Source organism: Ascaphus truei, assembly GCF_040206685.1.
Source record: "Ascaphus truei isolate aAscTru1 chromosome 8 unlocalized genomic scaffold, aAscTru1.hap1 SUPER_8_unloc_1, whole genome shotgun sequence".
Lineage (NCBI taxonomy): Eukaryota > Metazoa > Chordata > Amphibia > Anura > Ascaphidae > Ascaphus > Ascaphus truei.
The window spans coordinates 288,912-315,042 of NW_027453835.1; the positions used below are offsets into that span (position 1 = coordinate 288,912).

Consider the following 26,131-nt stretch of genomic DNA (forward strand, 5'->3'; position numbering starts at 1 on the left):
TGGGGAGACATCTATCCATGTAATACGCACCCCCTGGGGAGACATCTATCCATGTAATAGGCACCCCCTGGGGAGACATCTATACATGTAATACGCACCCCCTGGGGAGACATCTATCCATGTAATACGCACCCCGTGGGGAGACATCTATCCATGTAATATGCACCCCCTGGGGAGACATCTATCCATGTAATAGGCACCCCCTGGGGAGACATCTATCCATGTAATACGCACCCCCTGGGGAGACATCTATCCATGTAATACGCACCCCCTGGGGAGACATCTATCCATGTAATACGCACCCTGTGGGGAGACATCTATCCACCTAATACGCACCCCCTGGGGAGACATCTATCCATGTAATACGCACCCCCTGGGGAGACATCTATCCATGTAATAGGCACCCCCTGGGGAGACATCTATACATGTAATACGCACCCCCTGGGGAGACATCTATCCATGTAATATGCACCCCCTGGGGAGACATCTATCCATGTAATACGCACCCCCTGGGGAGACATCTATCCATGTAATACGCACCCTGTGGGGAGACACCTATCCATGTAATACGCACCCCCTGGGGAGACATCTATCCATGTAATACGCACCCTGGGGAGACATCTATCCATGTAATACGCACCCCCTGGGGAGACATCTATCCATGTAATACGCACCCTGGGGAGACATCTATCCATGTAATACGCACCCCCTGGGGAGACATCTATCCATGTAATACGCACCCCCTGGGGAGACATCTATCCATGTAATACGCACCCCCTGGGGAGACATCTATCCATGTAATACGCACCCCATGGGGAGACATCTATCCATGTAATAGGCACCCCATGGGGAGACATCTATCCATGTAATACGCACCCCCTGGGGAGACATCTATCCATGTAATACGCACCCCCTGGGGAGACATCAATCCATGTAATAGGCACCCCCTGGGGAGACATCTATCCATGTAATACGCACCCCCTGGGGAGACATCTATCCATGTAATAGGCACCCCATGGGGAGACATCTATCCATGTAATACGCACCCCCTGGGGAGACATCTATCCATGTGATACGCACCCTGTGGGGAGACATCTATCCATGTAATAGGCACCCCCTGGGGAGACATCTATCCATGTAATACGCACCCCCTGGGGAGACATCTATCCATGTAATATGCACCCCCTGGGGAGACATCTATCCATGTAATACGCACCCCCTGGGGAGACATCTATCCATGTAATATGCACCCCCTGGGGAGACATCTATCCATGTAATAGGCACCCCCTGGGGAGACATCTATACATGTAATACGCACCCCCTGGGGAGACATCTATCCATGTAATACACACCCCGTGGGGAGACATCTATCCATGTAATACGCACCCCCTGGGGAGACATCTATCCATGTAATAGGCACCCCCTGGGGAGACATCTATCCATGTAATACGCACCCCCTGGGGAGACATCTATCCATGTAATAGGCACCCCCTGGGGAGACATCTATCCATGTAATACGCACCCCCTGGGGAGACATCTATCCATGTAATACGCACCCCCTGGGGAGACATCTATCCATGTAATAGGCACCCCATGGGGAGACATCTATCCATGTAATACGCACCCCCTGGGGAGACATCTATCCATGTAATACGCACCCTGTGGGGAGACATCTATCCATGTAATACGCACCCCCTGGGGAGATATCTATCCATGTAATACGCACCCCCTGGGGAGACATCTATCCATGTAACACGCACCCCCTGGGGAGACATCTATCCATGTAATACGCACGCCCTGGGGAGACTTCTATCCATGTAATACCCACCCCCTGGGGAGACATCTATCCATGTAATACGCACCCCCTGGGGAGACATCTATCCATGTAATACGCACCCCCTGGGGAGACATCTATCCATGTAATACGCACCCCCTGGGGAGACATCTATCCATGTAATACGCAACCCTTGGGGAGACATCTATCCATGTAATACGCACCCCCTGGGGAGACATCTATCCATGTAATACGCACCCCCTGGGGAGACATCTATCCATGTAATACGCACCCTGGGGAGACATCTATCCATGTAATACGCACCCCCTGGGGAGACATCTATCCATGTAATACGCACCCTGTGGGGAGACATCTATCCATGGAATAGGCACCCCCTGGGGAGACATCTATCCATGTAATATGCACCCCCTGGGGAGACATCTATCCATGTAATACGCACCCCCTGGGGAGACATCTATCCATGTAATAGGCACCCCCTGGGGAGACATCTATCCATGTAATACGCACCCCCTGGGGAGACATCTATCCATGTAATACGCACCCCCTGGGGCGACATCTATCCATGTAATACGCACCCCCTGGGGAGACATCTATCCATGTAATACGCACCCTGTGGGGAGACATCTATCCATGTAATATGCACCCCCTGGGGAGACATCTATCCATGTAATAGGCACCCCCTGGGGAGACATCTATCCATGTAATACGCACCCCCTGGGGAGACATCTATCCATGTAATAGGCACCCCCTGGGGAGACATCTATACATGTAATACGCACCCCCTGGGGAGACATCTATCCATGTAATACGCACCCCGTGGGGAGACATCTATCCATGTAATATGCACCCCCTGGGGAGACATCTATCCATGTAATAGGCACCCCCTGGGGAGACATCTATCCATGTAATACGCACCCCCTGGGGAGACATCTATCCATGTAATACGCACCCCCTGGGGAGACATCTATCCATGTAATACGCACCCTGTGGGGAGACATCTATCCACGTAATACGCACCCCCTGGGGAGACATCTATCCATGTAATACGCACCCCCTGGGGAGACATCTATCCATGTAATAGGCACCCCCTGGGGAGACATCTATACATGTAATACGCACCCCCTGGGGAGACATCTATCCATGTAATATGCACCCCCTGGGGAGACATCTATCCATGTAATACGCACCCCCTGGGGAGACATCTATCCATGTAATACGCACCCTGTGGGGAGACACCTATCCATGTAATACGCACCCCCTGGGGAGACATCTATCCATGTAATACGCACCCTGGGGAGACATCTATCCATGTAATACGCACCCCCTGGGGAGACATCTATCCATGTAATACGCACCCTGGGGAGACATCTATCCATGTAATACGCACCCCCTGGGGAGACATCTATCCATGTAATACGCACCCCCTGGGGAGACATCTATCCATGTAATACGCACCCCCTGGGGAGACATCTATCCATGTAATACGCACCCCATGGGGAGACATCTATCCATGTAATAGGCACCCCATGGGGAGACATCTATCCATGTAATACGCACCCCCTGGGGAGACATCTATCCATGTAATACGCACCCCCTGGGGAGACATCAATCCATGTAATAGGCACCCCCTGGGGAGACATCTATCCATGTAATACGCACCCCCTGGGGAGACATCTATCCATGTAATACGCACCCCCTGGGGAGACATCTATCCATGTAATACGCACCCCCTGGGGAGACATCAATCCATGTAATAGGCACCCCCTGGGGAGACATCTATCCATGTAATACGCACCCCCTGGGGAGACATCTATCCATGTAATACGCACCCCCCGGGGAGACATCTATCCATATAACACGCACCCTGTGGGGAGACATCTATCCATGTAATACGCACCCCCTGGGGAGACATCTATCCATGTAATACGCACCCCCTGGGGAGACATCTATCCATGTAATACGCACCCTGTGGGGAGACATCTATCCATGTAATACGCACCCCCTGGGGAGACATCTATCCATGTAATACGCACCCCCCGGGGAGACATCTATCCATATAACACGCACCCTGTGGGGAGACATCTATCCATGTAATACGCACCCCCTGGGGAGACATCTATCCATGTAATAGGCACCCCCTGGTGAGACATCTATCCATGTAATACGCACCCCCTGGGGAGACATCTATCCATGTAATAGGCACCCCCTGGGGAGACATCTATCCATGTAATACGCACCCTGTGGGGAGACATCTATCCATGTAATACGCACCCTGTGGGGAGACATCTATACATGTAATACGCACCCCCTGGGGAGACATCTATCCATGTAATACGCACCCCCTGGGGAGACATCTATCCATGTAATAGGCACCCCCTGGGGAGACATCTATCCATGTAATACGCACCCTGTGGGGAGACATCTATACATGTAATACGCACCCCCTGGGGAGACATCTATCCATGTAATACGCACCCTGTGGGGAGACATCTATACATGTAATACGCACCCCCTGGGGAGACATCTATCCATGTAATACGCACCCCCTGGGGAGGCATCTATCCATGTAATACGCACCCCCTGGGGAGACATCTATCCATGTAATACGCACCCCCTGGGGAGACATCTATCCATGTAATACCCACCCCCTGGGGAGACATCTATCCATGTAATACGCACCCCCTGGGGAGACATCTATCCATGTAATACGCACCCTGTGGGGAGACATCTATCCATGTAATACGCACCCCCTGGGGAGACATCTATCCATGTAATACGCACCCCCTGGGGAGACATCTATCCATGTAATACGCAACCCCTGGGGAGACATCTATCCATGTAATACGCACCCTGTGGGGAGACATCTATCCATGTAATATGCACCCCCTGGGGAGACATCTATCCATGTAATACGCACCCCCTGGGGAGACATCTATCCATGTAATACGCACCCCCTGGGGAGACATCTATCCATGTAATACGCACCCCCTGGGGAGACATCTATCCATGTAATACGCACCCCCTGGGGAGACATCTATCCATGTAATAGGCACCCCCTGGGGAGACATCTATACATGTAATACGCACCCCCTGGGCAGACATCTATCCATGTAATACGCACCCCGTGGGGAGACATCTATCCATGTAATACGCACCCCCTGGGGAGACATCTATTCATGTAATAGGCACCCCCTGGGGAGACATCTATCCATGTAATACGCACCCCCTGGGGAGACATCTATCCATGTAATAGGCACCCCCTGGGGAGACATCTATCCATGTAATACGCACCCCCTGGGGAGACATCTATAAATGTAATACGCACCCCCTGGGGAGACATCTATCCATGTAATATGCACCCCCTGGGGAGACATCTATCCATGTAATAAGCACCCCCTGGGGGGACATCTATCCATGTAATACGCACCCTGTGGGGAGACATCTATCCATGTAATACGCACCCTGTGGGGAGACATCTATCCATGTAATACGCACCCCCTGGGGAGACATCTATCCATATAATATGCACCCCCTGGGGAGACATCTATCCATGTAATACGCACCCCCTGGGGAGACATCTATCCATGTAATACGCACCCCCTGGGGAGACGTCTATCCATGTAATACGCACCCCCTGGGGAGACGTCTATCCATATAATACGCACCCCCTGGGGAGACATCAGTCCATGTAATACGCCCCCCCTGGGGAGACATCTATCCATGTAATACGCACCCTCTGGGGAGACATCTATCCATGTAATACGCACCCCCTGGGGAGACATCTATCCATGTAATACGCACCCCCTGGGGAGACATCTATCCATGTAATACGCACCCCCTGGGGAGACGTCTATCCATGTAATACGCACCCCCTGGGGAGACATCTCTCCATGTAATACGCACCCCCTGGGGAGACATCTATCCATATAATACGCACCCTCTGGGGAGACATCTATCCATGTAATACGCACCCCCTGGGGAGACATCTATCCATGTAATACGCACCCTCTGGGGAGACATCTATCCATGTAATACGCACCCCCTGGGGAGACATCTATCCATGTAATACGCACCCTCTGGGGAGACATCTATCCATGTAATACGCACCCTCTGGGGAGACATCTATCCATGTAATACGCACCCCCTGGGGAGACATCTATCCATGTAATACGCACCCTCTGGGGAGACATCTATCCATGTAATACGCACCCCCTGGGGAGACATCTATCCATGTAATACGCACCCTCTGGGGAGACATCTATCCATGTAATACGCACCCCCTGGGGAGACATCTATCCATGTAATACGCACCCCCTGGGGAGACATCAGTCCATGTAATACGCCCCCCCTGGGGAGACATCTATCCATGTAATACGCACCCTGTGGGGAGACATCTATCCATGTAATACGCACCCCCTGGGGAGACATCTATCCATGTAATACGCACCCCCTGGGGAGACATCTATCCATGTAATACGCACCCCCTGGGGAGACGTCTATCCATGTAATACGCACCCCCTGGGGAGACATCAGTCCATGTAATAGGCACCCCCTGGGGAGACATCTATCCATGTAATACGCACCCCCTGGGGAGACATCTATCCATGTAATACGCACCCCCTGGGGAGACATCTATCCATGTAATACGCACCCCCTGGGGAGACATCTGTCCATGTAATACGCACCCCCTGGGGAGACATCAGTCCATGTAATAGGCACCCCTTGGGGAGACATCTATCCATGTAATACGCACCCCCTGGGGAGACATCTATCCATGTAATACGCACCCCCTGGGGAGACATCTATCCATGTAATACGCACCCCCTGGGGAGACATCTATCCATGTAATACGCACCCCCTGGGGAGACATCTATCCATGTAATACGCACCCCCTGGGGAGACATCTATCCATGTAATACGCACCCCCTGGGGAGACGTCTATCCATGTAATAGGCACCCCCTGGGGAGACATCTATCCATGTAATACGCACCCCCTGGGGAGACATCTATCCATGTAATACGCACCCCCTGGGGAGACATCTATCCATGTAATAGGCACCCCCTGGGGAGACATCTATCCATGTAATAGGTACCCCCTGGGGAGACATCTATCCATGTAATAGGCACCCCCTGGGGAGACATCTATCCATGTAATACGCACCCCCTGGGGAGACATCTATCCATGTAATACGCACCCCCTGGGGAGACATCAGTCCATGTAATAGGCACCCCCTGGGGAGACATCTATCCATGTAATATGCACCCCCTGGGGAGACATCTATCCATGTAATAAGCACCCCCTGGGGAGACATCTATCCATGTAATACACACCCCCTGGGGAGACATCTATCCATGTAATACGCACCCTGTGGGGAGACATCTATCCATGTAATACGCACCCCCTGGGGAGACATCTATCCATGTAATACGCACCCCCTGGGGAGACATCTATCCATGTAATACGCACCCCCTGGGGAGACATCTATCCATGTAATACGCACCCCCTGGGGAGACGTCTATCCATGTAATACGCACCCCCTGGGGGGACATCTATCCATGTAATACGCACCCTGTGGGGAGACATCTATCCATGTAATACGCTCCCCCTGGGGAGACATCTATCCATGTAATACGCACCCTGTGGGGAGACATCTATCCATGTAATACGCACCCCCTGGGGAGACATCTATCCATGTAATACGCACCCCCTGGGGGGACATCTATCCATGTAATACGCACCCCCTGGGGAGACATCTATCCATGTAATACGCACCCCCTGGGGAGACATCTATCCATGTAATACGCACCCTGTGGGGAGACGTCTATCCATGTAATACGCACCCCCTGGGGGGACATCAGTCCATGTAATACGCACCCTGTGGGGAGACATCTATCCATGTAATACGCACCCCCTGGGGAGACATCTATCCATGTAATACGCACCCCCTGGGGAGACATTTATCCATGTAATACGCACCCTGTGGGGAGACATCTATCCATGTAATACGCACCCCCTGGGGAGACATCTATCCATGTAATACGCACCCCCTGGGGAGACATCTATCCATGTAATACGCACCCCCTGGGGAGACATCTATCCATGTAATACGCACCCCCTGGGGAGACATCTATCCATGTGATACGCACCCTGTGGGGAGACATCTATCCATGTAATACGCACCCTGTGGGGAGACGTCTATCCATGTAATACGCACCCCCTGGGGGGACATCAGTCCATGTAATACGCACCCTGTGGGGAGACATCTATCCATGTAATACGCACCCCCTGGGGAGACATCTATCCATGTAATACGCACCCCCTGGGGAGACACCTATCCATGTAATACGCACCCCCTGGGGAGACATCTATCCATGTAATATGCACCCCCTGGGGAGACATCTATCCATATAATACGCACCCCCTGGGGAGACATCTATCCATGTAATACGCACCCCCTGGGGAGACGTCTATCCATGTAATACGCACCCCCTGGGGAGACGTCTATCCATGTAATACGCACCCCCTGGGGAGACGTCTATCCATGTAATACGCACCCTGTGGGGAGACATCTATCCATGTAATACGCACCCCCTGGGGAGACATCTATCCATGTAATACGCACCCCCTGGGGAGACGTCTATCCATGTAATACGCACCCTGTGGGGAGACATCTATCCATGTAATACGCACCCCCTGGGGAGACATCTATCCATGTAATACGCACCCCCTGGGGAGACATCTATCCATGTAATAGGCACCCCCTGGGGAGACATCTATCCATGTAATACGCACCCTGTGGGGAGACATCTATCCATGTAACACGCACCCCCTGGGGAGACATCTATCCATGTAATACGCACCCCCTGGGGAGACATCTATCCATGTAATACGCACCCCCTGGGGAGACGTCTATCCATGTAATACGCACCCCCTGGGGAGACATCTATCCATGTAATACGCACCCTGCGGGGAGACATCTATCCATGTAATACGCACCCCCTGGGGAGACATCTATCCATGTAATAGGCACCCCATGGGGAGACATCTATCCATGTAATATGCACCCCCTGGGGAGACATCTATCCATGTAATACGCACCCCCTGGGGAGACATCTATCCATGTAATACGCACCCTGTGGGGAGACATCTATCCATGTAATACGCACCCCCTGGGGAGACATCTATCCATGTAATACGCACCCCCTGGGGAGACATCAGTCCATGTAATACGCACCCCCTGGGGAGACATCTATCCATGTAATACGCACCCTGTGGGGAGACGTCTATCCATGTAATACGCTCCCCCTGGGGAGACATCTATCCATGTAATACGCACCCCCTGGGGAGACATCAGTCCATGTAATACGCACCCCCTGGGGAGACATCTCTCCATGTAATACGCACCCCCTGGGGAGACATCTATCCATATAATACGCACCCCCTGGGGAGACATCTATCCATGTAATACGCACCCCCTGGGGAGACATCTATCCATGTAATACGCACCCTGTGGGGAGACATCTATCCATGTAATAGGCACCCCCTGGGGAGACATCTATCCATGTAATAGGCACCCCCTGGGGAGACATCTATCCATGTAATACGCACCCCCTGGGGAGACATCTATCCATGTAATACGCACCCCCTGGGGAGACATCTCTCCATGTAATACGCACCCCCTGGGGAGACATCTATCCATGTAATACGCACCCTGTGGGGAGACACCTATCCATGTAATACGCACCCCCTGGGGAGACATCAGTCCATGTAATAGGCACCCCCTGGGGAGACATCTATCCATGTAATACGCACCCCCTGGGGAGACATCTCTCCATGTAATACGCACCCCCTGGGGAGACATCTATCCATGTAATACGCACCCCCTGGGGAAACATCTATCCATGTAATACGCACCCCCTGGGGAGACATCTATCCATGTAATACGCACCCCCTGGGGAGACATCTATCCATATAATACGCACCCCCTGGGGAGACATCTATCCATGTAATACGCACCCCCTGGGGAGACATCAGTCCATGTAATACGCACCCCCTGGGGAGACATCTCTCCATGTAATACGCACCCCCTGGGGAGACATCTATCCATGTAATACGCACCCTGTGGGGAGACACCTATCCATGTAATACGCACCCCCTGGGGAGACATCAGTCCATGTAATAGGCACCCCCTGGGGAGACATCTATCCATATAATACGCACCCCCTGGGGAGACATCTATCCATGTAATACGCACCCTGTGGGGAGACACCTATCCATGTAATACGCACCCCCTGGGGAGACATCAGTCCATGTAATACGCACCCCCTGGGGAGACATCTATCCATGTAATACGCACCCCCTGGGGAGACATCTATCCATGTAATACGCACCCCCTGGGGAGACATCTATCCATGTAATACGCACCCCCTGGTGAGACATCTATCCATGTAACACGCACCCCCTGGGGAGACATCTCTCCATGTAATACGCTCCCCCTGGGGAGACATCTATCCATGTAACACGCACCCCCTGGGGAGACATCTATCCATGTAATACGCACCCCCTGGGGAGACATCTATCCATGTAATACGCACCCCCTGGGGAGACATCTATCCATGTAACACGCACCCCCTGGGGAGACATCTATCCATGTAATACGCACCCCCTGGGGAGACATCTATCCATGTAATAGGCACCCCCTGGGGAGACATCTATCCATGTAATACGCACCCCCTGGGGAGACATCTATCCATGTAAAACGCACCCCCTGGGGAGACTTCTATCCATGTAATACGCACCCCCTGGGGAGACATCTATCCATGTAATACGCACCCCCTGGGGAGACATCTCTCCATGTAATACGCACCCCCTGGGGAGACATCTATCCATGTAATACGCACCCTGTGGGGAGACATCTATCCATGTAATACGCACCCCCTGGGGAGACATCTATCCATGTAATACGCACCCTGTGGGGAGACATCTATCCATGTAATACGCACCCCCTGGGGAGCCATCTATCCATGTAATACGCACCCCCTGGGGAGACATCTATCCATGTAATACGCACCCTGTGGGGAGACGTCTATCCATGTAATACGCACCCCCTGGGGGGACATCTATCCATGTAATACGCACCCCCTGGGGAGACATCTCTCCATGTAATACGCACCCCCTGGGGAGACATCTATCCATATAATACGCACCCCCTGGGGAGACATCTATCCATGTAATACGCACCCCCTGGGGAGACATCAGTCCATGTAATACGCACCCCCTGGGGAGACATCTATCCATGTAATACGCACCCCCTGGGGAGACATCTATCCATGTAATACGCACCCCCTGGGGAGACATCAGTCCATATAATACGCACCCCCTGGGGAGACATCTATCCATGTAATACGCACCCCCTGGGGAGACATCTCTCCATGTAATACGCACCCCCTGGGGAGACATCTCTCCATGTAATACGCACCCCCTGGGGAGACATCTATCCATGTAATACGCACCCCCTGGGGAGACATCAGTCCATGTAATACGCACCCCCTGGGGAGACATCTATCCATATAATACGCACCCCCTGGGGAGACATCTATCCATGTAATACGCACCCCCTGGGGAGACATCAGTCCATATAATACGCACCCCCTGGGGAGACATCTATCCATGTAATACGCACCCCCTGGGGAGACATCTCTCCATGTAATACGCACCCCCTGGGGAGACATCTCTCCATGTAATACGCACCCCCTGGGGAGACATCTCTCCATGTAATACGCACCCCCTGGGGCGACATCTATTCATGTAATTCGCACCCCCTGGGGCGACATCTATCCATGTGATACACACCCCCTGGGGCGACATCTATCCATGTAATACGCACCCTGTGGGGAGACATCTATCCATGTAATACGCACCCCCTGGGGAGACATCTATCCATGTAATACGCACCCCCTGGGGAGACATCTATCCATGTAATAGGCACCCCCTGGGGAGACATCTATCCATGTAATAAGCACCCCCTGGGGGGACATCTATCCATATAATACGCACCCCCTGGGGAGGCATCTATCCATGTAATACGCACCCCCTGGGGAGACATCTATCCATATAATACGCACCCCCTGGGGAGACATCAGTCCATGTAATACGCACCCCCTGGGGAGACATCTATCCATGTAATACGCACCCCCTGGGGAGACATCTCTCCATGTAATACGCACCCCCTGGGGAGACATCAGTCCATGTAATAGGCACCCCCTGGGGGGACATCTATCCATGTAATACGCACCCCCTGGGGAGACATCAGTCCATGTAATAGGCACCCCCTGGGGGGACATCTATCCATGTAATACGCACCCCCTGGGGAGACATCTATCCATGTAATGCGCACCCCCTGGGGAGACATCTATCCATGTAATGCGCACCCCCTGGGGAGACATCTATCCATGTAATAGGCACCCCCTGGGGAGACATCTATCCATGTAATAGGCACCCCCTGGGGAGACATCTATCCATGTAATAGGCACCCCCTGGGGAGACATCTATCCATGTAATAGGCACCCCCTGGGGAGACATCTATCCATGTAATACGCACCCCCTGGGGAGACATCTATCCATGTAATGCGCACCCCCTGGGGAGACATCTATCCATGTAATACGCACCCCCTGGGGAGACATCTATCCATGTAATACGCACCCCCTGGGGAGACATCTATCCATGTAATGCGCACCCCCTGGGGAGACATCTATCCATGTAATAGGCACCCCCTGGGGAGACATCTATCCATGTAATGCGCACCCCCTGGGGAGACATCTATCCATGTAATGCGCACCCCCTGGGGAGACATCAATCCATGTAATACGCACCCCCTGGGGAGACATCTATCCATGTAATGCGCACCCCCTGGGGAGACATCTATCCATGTAATAGGCACCCCCTGGGGAGACATCTATCCATGTAATACGCACCCCCTGGGGAGACATCTATCCATGTAATACGCACCCCCTGGGGAGACATCTATCCATGTAATACGCACCCCCTGGGGAGACATCTATCCATGTAATACGCACCCCCTGGGGAGACATCTATCCATGTAATACGCACCCTGTGAATCGGAAGCTGCTGGGGGCCAAAGGTAACAGCCGAAAGGCCGATTCTATGTCGGTTTTAGGCAGTAGCGCCCCCTGCCCGTATGTCTTAATTATCCCTATGGCGGTGTCGAATGATTGGCATTGTACCCGGCGTAACTCCGGGTCTATAGCATCATTTACAGACCCCCCCCCTTAGATATGACCGGTGTGGTATTAGCCTGAATTTGCCCGGGTCCTTTTTTGGCACCACACCCAGCGGGGAAATGACTAGCTGGGCGAGAGGGGGGGTGCGAATGGGCCCACCATATGCCCCAATTTTATCTCCTCTATTTTGCCTGTGTGTGTCTTTGTGTGTGTGTCTTTGTGTGTGTTTCTTTGTGTGTGTGTGGGGGGGGGGGGGGGGGTAGCAGATTTAAATTTCGGCTCGCTCACGTCTCTTGTACTGCCCCCCCCCACTTTTATGTGAAACCCCCCCTTAAATCCCTCCTCCAGGAACCTTGCCTTCTCCCGGTCGGGGTACCCCTGTAACCAATGGCTCAAGTCGCTAAGGCTGACAGGTGTTGGGGTATTTTTTAGGGGCATACCCTCCCCCCTGGTTGGGGTTGCCCAGGGCTTTGTAGCACTTCTTGACGGGCTGGCTACCCCCGCACCGGCTACACACATGTCTAAACTTGCAACCCGCCCCCAGCTTGCCGTGTTCATCGTTAAACGCCCAACACTCCCCTTTCTTGCCCCTGCTTGTTGAATCCCTCCCGGGCCGCACCCCTGGCCCCCCAGGAAAGGGCGCGTTGCCCCCCTGCTTCCCCCGTCCCACTAACTTCATCCACAATTCCATGTCCATCTTCCCCAAACTCAACCGTATCCCCCTGCCACCTGTGCCTGAACTGCTCGTCATAATCCCGTCACGCTGACCCCTGTGTTCGTCATGTATGTTCTGTGTCACACTCATGTATCTCATCACATTATGCAATTCCTTGGGATGTTTTGAAAGGAAACAGTCCCCGAACACAGTGAAACCCTTAATCCAGCTCGCATTACTCCTCACTACCTGCACTTTCTCGCCCGCCTCCCGCGCGCGCTTCCTCTCTGCTCGCCCCGTTACAGACAGCTTGAACATATCCACATACTTCCTGTTACATATGTCTCTCTGTGTTCTCCTGGGCAGGTGTGTGTACAGGGAGCTAGTCTCGACCGCGAACGAATCCTCCCCACCGCGGGTGGAAGCCGCCCCTTTGTCTTTGCGCGCTGTGTGTTTTCTCGCCTTCACCTTCCTACTTCGCTTTGCAGACTTGCTCAGCACTTCTACCTGCTTCCTTATGCGCTTTACCCCTGGGGACTCGTCGCTGTCTGCGCCGCTGCTTGCGTTTGACACGGTGCTCGCCCTTGCGCTCTCACTATTGTCTCTGCCTGACCTTTGGGACTCACAGTCTGACCGCGTCATAACCGACCCCCACATCACAATCCCCATCATCCTCATCATTTTCCACCCCCGCATTATCATGCGCACCTGATCCTGCAGCTTGGGCACCTGGATGACCGGTCCTGGATCTTTTGCTCGCCGCACGGCTCTTGTTGCTGCTCCCCGGATCGGTGACGCTTCTCTGTGCCCATGGTACAGGCGTATCTGCTGGGTGGCCGCCCGGGACAGTGGGGGTGACCAGGTGACACCCTGTGGCCAGTGGGGATGCCAGCGGTGGATCCAGGGCTGGCGCAGGGGCGAGTGCGTAGGGCGCAGGCGCGAAAGGCGCAGGGATGTGGGGAACAGGTGTGGAGTGTGCAAAAGGGGCGGGTGTGTGAGGCGCAGGGGCGTAGGGCACAGGTGTGGAGTGTGCGAAAGGGGCGGGTGCGTGAGGCGCAGGGGCGTGTGGAACAGGTGTGGAGTGTGCGTAAGTGCCGGGTGTGTCAGGCGCAGGGGCGTGGGGAACAGGTGTGGAGTGTGCGTAATGGGCGGGTGTGTGAGGCGCAGGGGCGTGGGGAACAGGTGTGGTGTGTGCGTAATGGGCGGGTGTGTGAGGCGCAGGGGCGTGGGGAACAGGTGTGGAGTGTGCGTAAGGGGCGGGTGTGTGAGGCGCAGGGGCGTGGGGAACAGGTGTGGAGTGTGCGTAATGGGCGGGTGTGAGGCACAGGGGCGAAGGGCACAAGTGTGGAGTGTGCAAAAGGGGCAGGTGCGTGAGGCACAGGGGCGTGGGGAACAGGTGTGGAGTGTGCGAAAGGGGCGGATGCGTGAGGCGCAGGGGCGTGGGGAACAGGTGTGGAGTGTGCGTAATGGGCGGGTGTGTGAGGCGCAGGGGCGTAGGGCACAGGTGTGGAGTGTGCGAAAGAGGCGGGTGTGTGAGGCGCAGGGGCGTGGGGCACAGGTGTGGAGTGTGCGAAAGGGGCGGATGCGTGAGGCGCAGGGGCGTGGGACACAGGTGTGGAGTGTGCGTAATGGGCAGGTGTGTGAGGCGCAGGGGCGTAGGGCACAGGTGTGGAGTGTGCGAAAGGGGCGGGTGCGTGAGGCGCAGGGGCGGGTGCGTGAGGCACAGGGGCGTGGGGAACAGGTGTGGAGTGTGCGAAAGGGGCGGGTGCGTGAGGCACAGGGGCGGGTGCGTGAGGCGCAGGGGCGGGTGGAACAGGTGTGGGGTGTGCGAAAGGGGCGGGTGCGTGAGGCGCAGGGGCGGGTGCGTGAGGCGCAGGGTGTCACACTTGCCTCTGATCCGCGCGGAGACCGACTCAGGGAAGCACCACGGGGCAGAGTCATGCGCCCACGCACTGCCAGGGCAGTGCAGGCGCAGCGGCGTGATGGCGGAGCTCCGCGAGACGCATCGCGCACGCGCACGGGTTGCTCGGCAACCAGGAAGCAGGAGAACGTGAGGGAGCTTCTGGAGCCTCCCACAGGCGGAGACTTGCTGAGTAAACCGCATGACGTCATCACGTCGCGACGCGCATCGCACGCGCGCGGGTTGCCCGGCAACCAGACCTAGCATCAGGAAAGCCTAATTGCAAGCTGTTTTTGATCAGTGTCTCTCTGACACCATTGGTGGACCAGAGCACACCCCTGCAAGGTAATTGGACCCTTCCCACATATATACCTGCTTCTGCCTGTCCTTCATTGCTGAGCATAAACTCCTGTTTATGCATTGTGCTCACCGCTGCTGTTTAGTTTTGTCTTGAACCTGTCTGACCTGTTTGACCCTGCCTGTTACTTGGATTTCTACACTCTCCAGCGCTTTGACCCCGGCTTCGTTACTCGACTACTCTACCTTCTATTACCCAGGACCTTGGCTACGAAACTCTACCTACCCGGACTCTCCAACCCTGGAACACGGCAAGTACCCTGACTACCCTGACCTCTCCAACCCTACGACGCGGTACGACTAGGACTACGCATTCCGGACAGGACTGCGTGGTTGTGGGTCGGTGCCTATCAATCCCCACCTCAGCCCCGCGGTCTTCCGTCCTGTTTGTGGTGAGCGCAGCGTGACACAGGGGCGGGTGCGTGAGGCGCAGTGGCGGGTGCGTGAGGCGCAGGGGCGGGTGCGTGAGGTGCAGGGGCGGGTGCGTGAGGCGCAGGGGCGGGTGCGTGAGGCGCAGGGGCGGGTGCGTGAGGAGCGCTTGCTTACGGTGGGGTGGGGAAGACGTCTGTCTCTCTGTCTCTCTGTCTCTCTACATACACACACGCACACATCTCTCGATAGATAGATGTGTGTGTGTGTATGTATATATGTATATACACACACACACACAATGTATATATAATTTCTCTCTCTATGTATGTAGGTCTGTATATATATATATATATATAAATAAATAATGTGTCTATATATATATATATATACATACAGATAATCCTGAACTCCATGCACCGGTACCAGCCGCGTCTCCACGTGCTCCTGTCTGATCGCTGCCGCGGGAATGAAGATCGCGCTGCTCAGAACTTTGTGTCTTTCGTGTTTCCTGAGACCCAATTCACGGCCGTGACGGCCTATCAGAACCAGAGGGTGAGTCACATGACCTCCGGGGGGTATTGTATTGTATGTCTTTATTTATATAGCGCCATTAGTGTACATAGCGCTTCACAGCAGTAATACATGTGGTAATCATACAAATAACAGGTCATGGGAATAAGTGTTTCAGACATAAAAGTAACATTAAGGAAGAGGAGTCCCTGCCCCGAGGAGCTTACAGTCTAATTGGTAGGCAGGGAGAACGTACAGAGACAGTAGGAGGGCGTTCTGGTAAGTGCGTCTGCAGGGGGCCAATCTTTATGTATCATGTGGGTATTTCTTTCCTCCTCAGTGTCTCTGGGGGTTATTAATTAAGCTGTAATAGTGCCTATCAGGGCACTATGTCACACAAACTCCCATTAAAGTCAGCATGCCCTGAACGGCACTATCACAGTTTAATAAATAACTCTCCCTTATTTCTGTATAAGATGTGTTAAGGTGCGAAGTGAACCTAGAGATGGCATGTTCTCCATTGTTTGGGAGGCGCCTTCTTGGTGAACAGAATGGTAACGGGTCCACCCAACTGCCCGGTCCGTCTTTGACGAGCTCCTTGACCGTTAACATCAGGAATTCTCTATCTTCCATCGATGGTGTTTGCTTGTCGTCATCCCTTGTGGTCTGGAACGCTGTGCACCCTAAGTCATCGGTGCATTCCTCTTGCACGAGAACGTCTCACGTATTTTGGTGAAACGCCTTTGTGTCTCTTTGTTGACTGCCGTCAGAAGGTTGTTTTCTCCCTGGACATGACAAAGAACAGTCTCTTTTGTCCTTGTGAATCCCTTTGTGAAATGTCTCTGCGACTGTCTCTTTTTTGACGTGTGAGAGGACAGTCTTTTTGACACTGTGGCTTCACCTGTAGGGCGCAATCTTTTGCGGCTATGCCAGCCGTGACAGCTGGCTGCTTTGTCGCTTGATACTCTGTGGAGAGGAATGGCTGTACGTCTCAGCTGTGTCATTGCTCTCAAGGGGACTGTCTGATTGTTTCTTTTCTTTTGGGAGATCCTTTTATCGGTCATCATCAGGAGGTTATTTTCTTCCTTCGGTGGAGTCGACTCGTCATCTTTGGTTGTCTGAACCACTAAGCGTCCCAGGCCATTGTCACATCCCCTTGATGTGTGGATGTTTTTGTTGATCTCAGGGGTATGACCTTTTCTCTTCTCTTCACTTGGCCCTCCTGTCACTTGGAGATGGCCAAAACATGGTTCAGAGAGGGATGTGTGTCCATATTCTGTTATCACCGTTCTGCAGGCGTCAACATAGTCTCGTCCGTGCTCTTTGTCGGTGTACGCGCTGCCCACTATCACCCATCCTAGGTCAAGTCTTTGGGCGTATGGTGCGTTGTGGGGTCCGTTACGCTGTTTACGGACTTTATGTACCCTCAAGATGTCTCTACCGAGCAGCAGCAAGATCTTGGCGCCTTGTTCTACCGGCGGGATGTAGTTGGCTATTCCTCTGAGGTCTGGGTGATGGCGTGCCACGTCTGGTGTGGGAATCTCGTCCCTGTTTGTGGCCATGTGGTTGCACTCGATGAGTGTGGGGAGAGCTATCTTCACTCTGTTATCCACCGAACGTATGACGTAACTGCTTGCTCTTCTCCCTGTGGTCTCAGTTGACCCTGCACAGGTTCTGAGGGTGTAGGGTGAGGCATTGTCTTGTGAGTTGAATAAGTTGAAGAACTCCGTCTTCGCCAATGATCTGTTGCTTTGATCGTCGAGGATTGCATACATCCGAATAGCCTTCTCAGGTTGTCCCTGGGGGTGCACTGCGACAAGGCATATTTTGGAGCAGGATATTTTGTCACTTCCTTTTCCGCAAACCTCAGTGCACTGAGACGTGACAGATGTTGGCTCTCCTTCTCCTTCCTCCCCGCCATGCTCCGCTACGGAGGATGGGTTGTTGAGTTGGTGGAGTGTCAGTGCCTCTGGATGTAACGATGTAACGATGTGCTTGTCACTTTTGCACATTACACATTTGATGTCTTCTTTACAGTCTCTGGCTAGGTGAGTCATGGAATTGCAGCACCTTAAGCAAACTCCGAATTCTCCGAGTAACTTCTTGCGTTCCTCTAGGGACTTCATCCTGAACCCAAAGCACCTGTTAAGTGGTTGTGGCTTCTTGTGTATGGGACATTCCCTGTTTGGGCCCCTTGGTTTCTCGTCTCCGGCGACCGACTGATCGTAGTTTGGGTCGTGGGAGACACGTCCGTCCTGTGGAATGAGATGGGTGTTTGAGTGTTACCGTATCTCGCCACAGGTCTCTCATTCCTCAGGCTGCTTGCACTGTGTGTGGTTTGCGCACCCAAGATGAAACTGGGATCGATCCTTGTCCTTGCCGCTTCGCGGATGAAGCTCAAGAAGAATGAGAATGGAGGGAAAGCGACTTGCTTCTCCCTTTTGTATTTGGAGCCTTGTGAAATCCATCTTTCTTGGAGGTTGTAAGGTAGCTTCTCCAAGATGGGCCTCACTCCACGAGCTGAGTCTAGGACGTTGAGACCTGTTAAGGAATGGCCTTTTCTTGCAAACTCCAGCTCTTGCAGCAGGTCCCCGAGCTCTCGTAACTTCGAGTAGTCTTTAGCTGTGATCTTGAGAAAGCTGTCGACTCTTTTGAAGAGCACATCTTTGACTGATTCGGGGCTGCCATAACACTCTTCTAGCCTTTCCCATACTAGGCCAGGACCTACTTGGGGGTGGTTCGCATTTGCTGCCCCGAGTCTCTTCGCGTGTTCCATGGATTCCTTTCCCAGCCATTTGTCTAGCAGTCTGAGTTCTTCCCTAGCTGAGACGTCCAGGCTCTTGATTGTGTCCTTGAACGCGAACTTCCACATACGGTAGTTCTCGGGACAGTCGTCAAAGTTGGTAAGTTTGCACCAGTTCACGCCGGATCATGTACTTGGCCATGTCTGTCAGGCCTGAGGCATCGGCGTGTTGGTCACGTTCTGAGGTAGTTGCTGGGAGGGTCCATGCGGTCGCCTCTGTCTTGGCGTGGACGCGTGATGACTGCTGGTCGGTGTGAGGGGCTGTGTTTTCCCGTGTGGGTGTACCTGGATTGCGAGCCTGTTGTGGTGCATCCATGTGCGCGCTGGCGTGTGGATCACTGTTGCGGCTGTGGCTATCCCAGGTAGCGTGTACCCTTAAAGGAGCAGCGTCTTCTCCTCGTGGACCTAGCAAGTCTTCGGAGTCTGTGGTGTCACTCCCTCCGTGTTGAGATGGCGCGCTGGTGTTTACGCTGAAGAGGCTCCTTACGTAGTCTTCAGTGCGTTGGGCTGGATCCTCTGAGACTATCCGTCTGTACGGTTGCTCCCCGCCGTCCTATTGCGCGGCTGCTTCTAGGACTTCAGCTTGGGCTATGGCGGCGGCGGCTTCCTTCTCTTGATTAAGTGCCTCTAGTTCTGCATCAAATTCAGCTTTCCTACGCGTAGTGGCTGCGGCAGTAGCGGCGGCAGTTGCGGCGGCTGTCTTTTCCTCCTCTTCTATGAGCGCTCTTTCTGCTCTTACGGCTGCCTCTCTGCGACTATATTCGGCCCTGGCACGTGTGGCCTCTGCGGCGGCTCGCGCCTTGGTAGCGTTTGCGCTTGCGCTGGACACGTTAGATTGCGCTGATCTTGCTGACCTTGATGAGTGCCTGGATGTGCTTGAGCGCTGCGATGCGGTCTCCAGGAGGAGCTCTTTTCTCTCGCTTTGGGCGTCCGTGATGGCGGTCTGCACGATGCCATCACGTTCTAGGTCGATCGCCTTTTGCAGATCGCGTTCTCGCAGGCTATCTTCCGTGTTAGTTCTTGTTAGATACAGTAGGTGAAATATGCCTCTGACAACGCGAGTGATCTATCTTCAATTGAGTTATTGCTTGCTCGAGCTGTTGTACGGAATTGCCAGCGCCGGCGACATTGCGTATTCCAAGTGTGGTTGTTTCCCAGGCCAACTCTAATTTAGCGCGGTGCGCTTCAATGTCAGTCTCATATTTTTCGCGGGCCTTTTGTGTCAGTGTGACTGCCCGTTTGGGCCTTGCGCCTGCCTGCGCCTGTTGCAGTTGCGCAGCGGTCTCTGTGTCTGAGTGATCACTCTCCTGCGTGATGTCTGGTAAGGCTCTGAGTTCTGCCATGCTGTAGGTGTGTGTAGGCCTTTAGCCAGTGCGTGTGGCGTGCGGTCTGCTACCTGCGTCAGCGATGGGCGACTGTCTCAGATGATGCCGAGCGGTGTCCTGCAGCGTTCAGCGTAGGGGGTAGCTGTGCTCACAGGTGTCCGGTGGCTCTGACCCATGTCCTGGCGGGTGTCCGGTATCGTGGCCCTTGGTGGCGCTAGCCGGGAGACGTGCGCAGGGGGTAGGTGAGATGGTAGCTCCTCACTGTGCAGAGGGTGGTCTCAAAAAACTGAGAAGGCAATCAAGGCTCTGTGTGTTATGGACTTTCTGTCTGCAAAGCTGCTGCCTTGTGTGCAGATTGCAGGCTATGTGTGGTGTAAGCTGCTCGCTTGTACTGCTGCAGGCTGTGTGCTGTGCAAGCTGATTGTTGATAGTAAGGCCTCGGTCCCGCTGCGCTCGTTGGCGCGGGCGGCCACACGCGGGTTCCCCACCAGCAGGGGAATCCTCCCGAGCTGGTCCCGGTCCCCCCTGGCTGCACAGCTTACTACACACTGTGACGCGTCAGCCGCTACGGGATACAAGAGAATGGTGATCCCTAGCGTTGACGCGTCACGTGGTGTGGCTGTGAGCCAATGAGGAGGGGAGGCTTCGGGAGGAGGAGAGGCTTCGGGGAGCGGGGAGGAGTGTGGAGGGAAAGCAGCGTGAGTGCGTGTCTGTGTGTGTGTATGTGTGTGTCTGAGTGCCTATCTGTGTTTGTGTATGTGTGTGCCTGAGTGCGTGAGTGCCTGCCTCTGTCTGTGTGTGTATGTGTATAAGTGCCTGCCTCTGTCTGTCTGTGTGTCTGTGTGTGTGTGTGTGTGTGTGTGTGTGTGTGTGTGTGTGTGTGTGTGTGTGTGTGTGTGTGTGTGTGTGTGTGTGTGTGTGTGTGTGTGTGTGTGTGTGTGTGTGTGTGTGTATGAGTGCCTGCCTGCGTGTGTGTGTGTGTATGAGTGTGTGTGTGTGTGTTGCTTGTGATCAGCAGCTCCAGCCCGAGCCCGTGGAGGGAGGGAGGGGGGGGAGAGTAGCGGGATCCTCCGCTCAAGCCACGCCCCCCCTCCCACTCAACCCTCCCACTCCCGCTCCGGCCCCGGCTCCCTACAGACCGCATGTCGCGGTCTGTGTATGTCAGCGCCCCGCCTGTCTGCAGTGCGGGAGCGCTGACGGAGGGAGCGGGGCCTTAGCCTCAGGCTGCTGCTTGTCTGTCTGCAGAGGCATCTCACTGCCCTCATGCAGTAATGATTGCATAAAATATTTGTTTATTACACACTAATTTAAGGCTGATTCCTGTCTCTCTCTCCACCCTCTCTCTCTACTCTCCCTCTCTCTACTCTCCGTGTCCCTTTGTCTCTCTCTCTCTAATCTCCCTCTCTGTCTCTCCACCCTCTCTCTCTCTCTACTCTCCCTCTCTGTGTCCCTTTGTCTCTCTCCCTCCTTCTCTCTCTCCCCCCCCCCGTGTCCCTTTGTCTCTCCCCCTCCCTCTCTGTGTCTCTCTCCCTCCCTCCCTCTCCCCCTCCCCCCGTGTTCCTTTGTCTCTCCCCCTCCCTCTCTCTGTGTCTCTTTGTCTCTCTCCCTCCCTCCCTCTCCCCCTCCCCCCCTGTGTCCCTTTGTCTCTCCCCCTCCCTCTCTCTGTGTCACTTTGTCTCTCTCCCTCCTTCCCTCTCCCCCCCCCTGTGTCCCTTTGTCTCTCCCCCTCCCTCTCTGTGTCTCTTTGTCTCTCTCCCTCCCTCCCTCTCCCCCTCCCCCCCTCTGTGTCCCTTTGTCTCTCCCCCTCCCTCTCTGTGTGTCTCTTTGTCTCTCTCCCTCCCTCCCTCTCCCCCTCCCCCCCTGTGTCCCTTTGTCTCTCCCCCTCCCTCCCTCTCTCCCCCTTTGCCTCTCTCCCTCCCTCTCCCCCCCCCCCCCTGTGTCCCTTTGTCTCTCTCCCACCCTCCCTCTCCCCCGTGTCCCTTTGTCTCTCCCCCTCCCCCCCCTGTGTCCCTTTGTCTTGCTCCCTCCCTCCCCCCCTCCCCCCCTCCCCCCCGTGTCCCTTTGTCTCTCCCCCTCCCCCCCTCCCCCCCTGTGTCCCTTTGTCTCTCCCCCTCCCTCCCTCTCCCCCTCGCCCCGTGTCCCTTTGTCTCTCCCCCTCCCTCTCTCTGTGTATCTTTGTCTCTCTCCCTCCCTCTCCCCCCCCTGTGTCCCTTTGTCTCTCCCCCTCCCTCTCTCTGTGTCTCTTTGTCTCTCTCCCTCCCTCCCTCTCCCCCTCCCCCCATATGTGTCCCTTTGTCTCGCTCCCTCCCTCCCCCCCTCCCCCCCGTGTCCCTTTGTCTCTCTCCCTCCCTCTCCCCCCCCCCCTGTGTCCCTTTGTCTCTCCCCCTCCCTCTCTCTGTGTCTCTTTGTCTCTCTCCCTCCCTCCCTCTCCCCCTCCCCCCCCTGTGTCCCTTTGTCTCTCCCCCTCCCTCTCTCCCCCTTTGCCTCTCTCCCTCTCTTTAGATCACACAGTTGAAGATCGCCAGTAACCCGTTTGCTAAAGGATTTAGGGACTCAGAGGGAGATGATTGGTAATGACAGCCAGACTGTCTCATTCCCGTAACTCTTTTCCGTGGCTGTCTCTTTCCTGTAACTTTCCCATGGCTGTCTCTTCCCCATGGCTGTCTCTTCCCCATAACTTTTTGCCATGGCTGTCTCTTCCCCGTGGCTGTCTCTTTCCTGTAACTTTCCCATGGCTGTCTCTTCCCCATGGCTGTCTCTTCCCCGTGGCTGTCTCTTTCCCGTGGCTGTCTCTTTCCCGTAACTCTCTCTTTTTCCCACGGCTGTCTCTTTTTCTCGTGGCTGTCTCTTTGTCCCATGGCTCTCTCTTCTCCGTGACACTCTCTTTTTCTCGTGGCTGTCTCTTTTTCCCGTGGCTCTCTCTCTTTTTCCCATGGCCGTCTCTCTGAATGAAGGCTCTCTCCCCAGGTCGCTGATTCGCAGTGTCGGGCCGGTCATGTTACATGTGAAGGACACGCCAGAGAAAGGTGACATGCACTAGTCCTAGAGGTGCCAGGTTTGCTCCCCTCTGTCCCCAGGCTGTCTTAGAGGTGCAGGTCTCAGTGTCCGTGTATAACACACGCTCTCTCTCTGCTGCAGATGGCGCTTTGTGGACTCCCCCCAGTCGTGGCCCTGCGAGCCTGGGGCCCCCCGCGCACACACCCCTGTGTGAAGATCCCCCACTCTGCCATCACCATGGATATGAGCTGTCTAATGAGAGAGCCCAGCAGTGTCGAGCGCTCTAACACTCTGTCTCTTGATGTCCTGCCCGCCTGTCTCATACTGCGTGTGTTCTGGGGCCAGACCCACAGATACAGTATATTCCTGTATAGTTATACATTGTGTATACTGCGTGTGTTCTGGGGCCAGACTCGCAGATACAGTATATTCCTGTATAGTTATACATTGTGTATACTGCGTGTGTTCTGGGGCCAGACACGCAGATACAGTATATTCCTGTATAGTTATACATTGTGTATACTGCGTGTGTTCTGGGGCCAGACACGCAGATACAGTATATTCCTGTATAGTTATACATTGTGTGTACTGCGTGTGTTCTGGGGCCAGACTCGCAGATACAGTATATTCCTGTATAGTTATACATTGTGTATACTGCGTGTGTTCTGGGGCCAGACACACAGATACAGTATATTCCTGTATAGTTATACATTGTGTATACTGGTTGTGTTCTGGGGCCAGACACGCAGATACAGTATATTCCTGTATACTGTAGTTAGACATTGTGTATACTGGTTGTGTTCTGGGGCCAGACCCACAGATACAGTATATTCCTGTATAGTTATACATTGTGTATACTGCGTGTGTTCTGGGGCCAGACACACAGATACAGTATATTCCTGTATAGTTATACATTGTGTATACTGCGTGTGTTCTGGGGCCAGACTCGCAGATACAGTATATTCCTGTATAGTTATACATTGTGTATACTGCGTGTGTTCTGGGGCCAGACACACAGATACATTATATTCCTGTATAGTTAGACATTGTGTATACTGCGTGTGTTCTGGGGCCAGACTCGCAGATACAGTATATTCCTGTATAGGTATACATTGTGTATACTGCGTGTGTTCTGGGGCCAGACACACAGATACAGTATATTCCTGTATAGTTAGACATTGTGTATACTGCCTGTGTTCTGGGGCCAGACACGCAGATACAGTATATTCCTGTATAGTTATACATTGTGTATACTGCGTGTGTTCTGGGGCCAGACACGCAGATACAGTATATTCCTGTATAGTTATACATTGTGTATACTGCGTGTGTTCTGGGGCCAGACACGCAGATACAGTATATTCCTGTATAGTTATACATTGTGTATACTGGTTGTGTTCTGGGGCCAGACACGCAGATACAGTATATTCCTGTATAGTTAGACATTGTGTATACTGCGTGTGTTCTGGGGCCAGACTCGCAGATACAGTATATTCCTGTATAGGTATACATTGTGTATACTGCGTGTGTTCTGGGGCCAGACACGCAGATACAGTATATTCCTGTATAGTTAGACATTGTGTATACTGCGTGTGTTCTGGGGCCAGACACGCAGATACAGTATATTCCTGTATAGTTAGACATTGTGTATACTGCGTGTGTTCTGGGGCCAGACACGCAGATACAGTATATTCCTGTATAGTTATACATTGTGTATACTGGTTGTGTTCTGGGGCCAGACACGCAGATACAGTATATTCCTGTATAGTTAGACATTGTGTATACTGCGTGTGTTCTGGGGCCAGACACGCAGATACAGTATATTCCTGTATAGTTAGACATTGTGTATACTGCGTGTGTTCTGGGGCCAGACTCGCAGATACAGTATATTCCTGTATAGGTATACATTGTGTATACTGCGTGTGTTCTGGGGCCAGACACGCAGATACAGTATATTCCTGTATAGTTAGACATTGTGTATACTGCGTGTGTTCTGGGGCCAGACACGCAGATACAGTATATTCCTGTATAGTTAGACATTGTGTATACTGCGTGTGTTCTGGGGCCAGACACGCAGATACAGTATATTCCTGTATAGTTATACATTGTGTATACTGGTTGTGTTCTGGGGCCAGACACGCAGATACAGTATATTCCTGTATAGTTATACATTGTGTA

The 26,131-nt window shown here is 53.6% G+C and overlaps 1 protein-coding gene across 1 annotated transcript in view; it reads left to right on the plus strand.

Annotated features, from left to right (window-relative positions):
• The window catches only part of TBX10 (T-box transcription factor 10), a 96,269-nt gene extending 71,848 nt beyond the window's left edge, over positions 1–24,421 (plus strand). The window contains exons 4-7 of the mRNA XM_075580621.1: positions 16,718–16,873; positions 23,462–23,529; positions 23,927–23,985; positions 24,098–24,421. Of these exons, the coding sequence (XP_075436736.1) occupies positions 16,718–16,873; positions 23,462–23,529; positions 23,927–23,985; positions 24,098–24,243 (429 nt within the window). The 3' untranslated portion in view covers positions 24,244–24,421. The remainder of the gene's footprint in view (positions 1–16,717; positions 16,874–23,461; positions 23,530–23,926; positions 23,986–24,097) is intronic.
• The last annotated feature ends 1,710 nt before the right edge of the window (positions 24,422–26,131 follow it).